The sequence below is a fragment of the Nothoprocta perdicaria genome, unplaced genomic scaffold, assembly GCF_003342845.1.
Source record: "Nothoprocta perdicaria isolate Ctin4 unplaced genomic scaffold, notPer1 scaffold_1053, whole genome shotgun sequence".
Classification (NCBI taxonomy): domain Eukaryota; kingdom Metazoa; phylum Chordata; class Aves; order Tinamiformes; family Tinamidae; genus Nothoprocta; species Nothoprocta perdicaria.
The window spans coordinates 5,904-7,981 of NW_020454154.1; the positions used below are offsets into that span (position 1 = coordinate 5,904).

Consider the following 2,078-nt stretch of genomic DNA (forward strand, 5'->3'; position numbering starts at 1 on the left):
GGCAGAGGGGCCCCGAGGGACCCCGGGGAACAAAGGAGCCCCCTGAGCACCCCAGGGCACATTGGAGCACCCCCGGGCACATGAGAGGGTCCCCGAGCACCCCTGGGCACCTGGGAGCACCCTGCGCACCCCCGGGCACCTCGGGGCGCCCCGAGCGCGCGCGCGCTCACCATGACGGCCGAGAAGTACATGCTGGTGACGCCGTACATGATGATGAAGATGCGGGCGTCCGAGAGGTGGCTGAAGCAGTAGTAGAGCCCCACTGCGCGGGCAGGGCGCGCGCTGAGCACCCACGGGTGCCCCCAGCGCCCCCCACGCGCCCCCCACGTCCCCCGCCAAACCTGGGAACATGAAGACGAGCAGCTGCAGGTCGAAGTAGTAGGAGGACCAGGTGGTGGGCTGGTGCTCGGACACGGAGGCGATGATGGGGATGTTGTTCTTGGCGTAGGACGGGTCGAGCAGCGAGTAGAAGCGGCCCGTCCAGGGCGAGATCTTGCCTGCGGGGCGGGCGCCGGTGGCAAGGGCGCCCCGGACCCGCGCGGGCGCCGCGGCCGGGGGGGCACCCACCTGTGAGCATGAGCGCGGCGCCGGCGGCCAGCAGCGCGGCGCCCGCCAGCGAGATGACGCTGCGGAAGAGCACCTCGAAGTGCTGCGCGCTGAGGCGGCTCCGGAGATAATCCACGGCGCCGTGGATCTGGCACAGGCCGAAGACGCCCAGCGCCGCCATGTGCTCCGAGGAGAGGACGGGCTGCGGGTGGGCGCGCGTATGGGTGTCATGTCCCCCCCAAAACGCGCCCTGCGGCCCCGCGGCGCCCCACCTGGAAGCCCACGAAGGAGATCTGCATGGAGAGGATGGTGCCGAGGCAGTAGACGGTGCAGTAGGCGACRTAGATGCGGTGCGAGAAGCGGCCCGTGAGCATGAGCACCAGCACGTGCAGCGGGATGAGGTTGATGAGGAAGACGTAGCCGCCCCAGGAGGAGACCTGCGCGGGGCGGCGTTGAGCGGCGCCGGCGCCGCCCGAGCGCCCAGCACCCGGCGTCGCCCTTTACCATGTAGAAGTAGGCGAGGGCGCACGTGGCCGCCCAGAAAATGGAGCCCGTCTTCACCGCCTTCACCCACAGGTAGTAGGTGAGCAGCATGCAGAAGATGGCGATGCCTGCGGGGGGCACGGGGGCGGTGGGCGCGGGGTCCCGCGGCGCCCGGGGTGCCCGCGCTGCCGCGCTCCTCACCCTCGTTGTCGTAGGAGCCGGCCACGGAGCGGGAGATGTAGCCGGGCACCACGGCGATCATGGCAGCGGCCAGCAGCCCGGCGCCCGCGTCCTGTTCCGGGGACATTCCCGGCGTCACGGGCGGCCCGGGAAGGCGGGACGCGCCGGGARCGCCGCCGCCGCGGGCACCTTGAGCTCCTTGGTGAGGTGGTAGGTGACCACGGTGGTGAAGGAGGAGAAGAGCGGCGCCAGGAAGACGCACACGTTGCGGATGTCGATGGTGACGTGGAAGAAGTGCAGCGCGTGGTAGATGGCCGCCGAGGTGAGCATGAGGCCTGCGGGGGGAGGCCGCCGGCTCGGGGGGCGCCCACGGGGGCACCCCGGCACCCGCGTGTCCCCGGCGCTCACCCGGGTAGATGGTGCCGCCGATGATGCGGCCCAGCGGGTACCAGGCGCGGTCGTCGAACCAGTTGTGGAACTTGTAGAAGCCTTCCTCGGCCAGGAAGCGCGTGGTGCGGTAGTTGAAGTACCTGCGGGGGGCGGCGAGGGTGCCGTGGGGCGCCGCGGGGCGCCGTGGGGCGCTATGGGGTGCTATGGGGCGGCACTCACGGGTCGAACTCGTGGATGACGCTCTCGAAGCGCAGCACGGAGAAGAGGCGCGTGGAGAAGGCTGCGGGCAGAGCGGGGGGCGGCGTGAGGGTGGCGCCGGGTGGCACCGGGTGGCACCGGGGTGGCACCGGGGTGGCACCCACACAGCACGGCCGCCATGGAGAGGATGAGCAGCTTGAGCAGCGTGTCCTGCTTCTCGTAGGAGAGGCGCAGGAAGCCCAGCTTGGTCATGGCCGCGGCGGCGTGCCCGGCGCTCCCGG

At 71.6% G+C, this 2,078-nt stretch overlaps 1 protein-coding gene across 1 annotated transcript in view; it reads right to left on the reverse strand.

Annotated features, from left to right (window-relative positions):
• Positions 1 to 2,068, reverse strand: part of STT3A (STT3A, catalytic subunit of the oligosaccharyltransferase complex) — a 4,619-nt gene extending 2,551 nt beyond the window's left edge. Inside the window, exons 1-10 of the mRNA XM_026044762.1 lie at positions 1,962 to 2,068; positions 1,819 to 1,879; positions 1,618 to 1,739; positions 1,399 to 1,544; positions 1,231 to 1,321; positions 1,051 to 1,157; positions 819 to 983; positions 568 to 748; positions 342 to 497; positions 171 to 262 (exon numbers count right to left, since the gene is read on the reverse strand). Coding sequence (XP_025900547.1) covers positions 171 to 262; positions 342 to 497; positions 568 to 748; positions 819 to 983; positions 1,051 to 1,157; positions 1,231 to 1,321; positions 1,399 to 1,544; positions 1,618 to 1,739; positions 1,819 to 1,879; positions 1,962 to 2,049 — 1,209 coding nt within the window. The 5' untranslated portion in view covers positions 2,050 to 2,068. The remainder of the gene's footprint in view (positions 1 to 170; positions 263 to 341; positions 498 to 567; positions 749 to 818; positions 984 to 1,050; positions 1,158 to 1,230; positions 1,322 to 1,398; positions 1,545 to 1,617; positions 1,740 to 1,818; positions 1,880 to 1,961) is intronic.
• Positions 2,069 to 2,078: the final 10 nt, after the last annotated feature.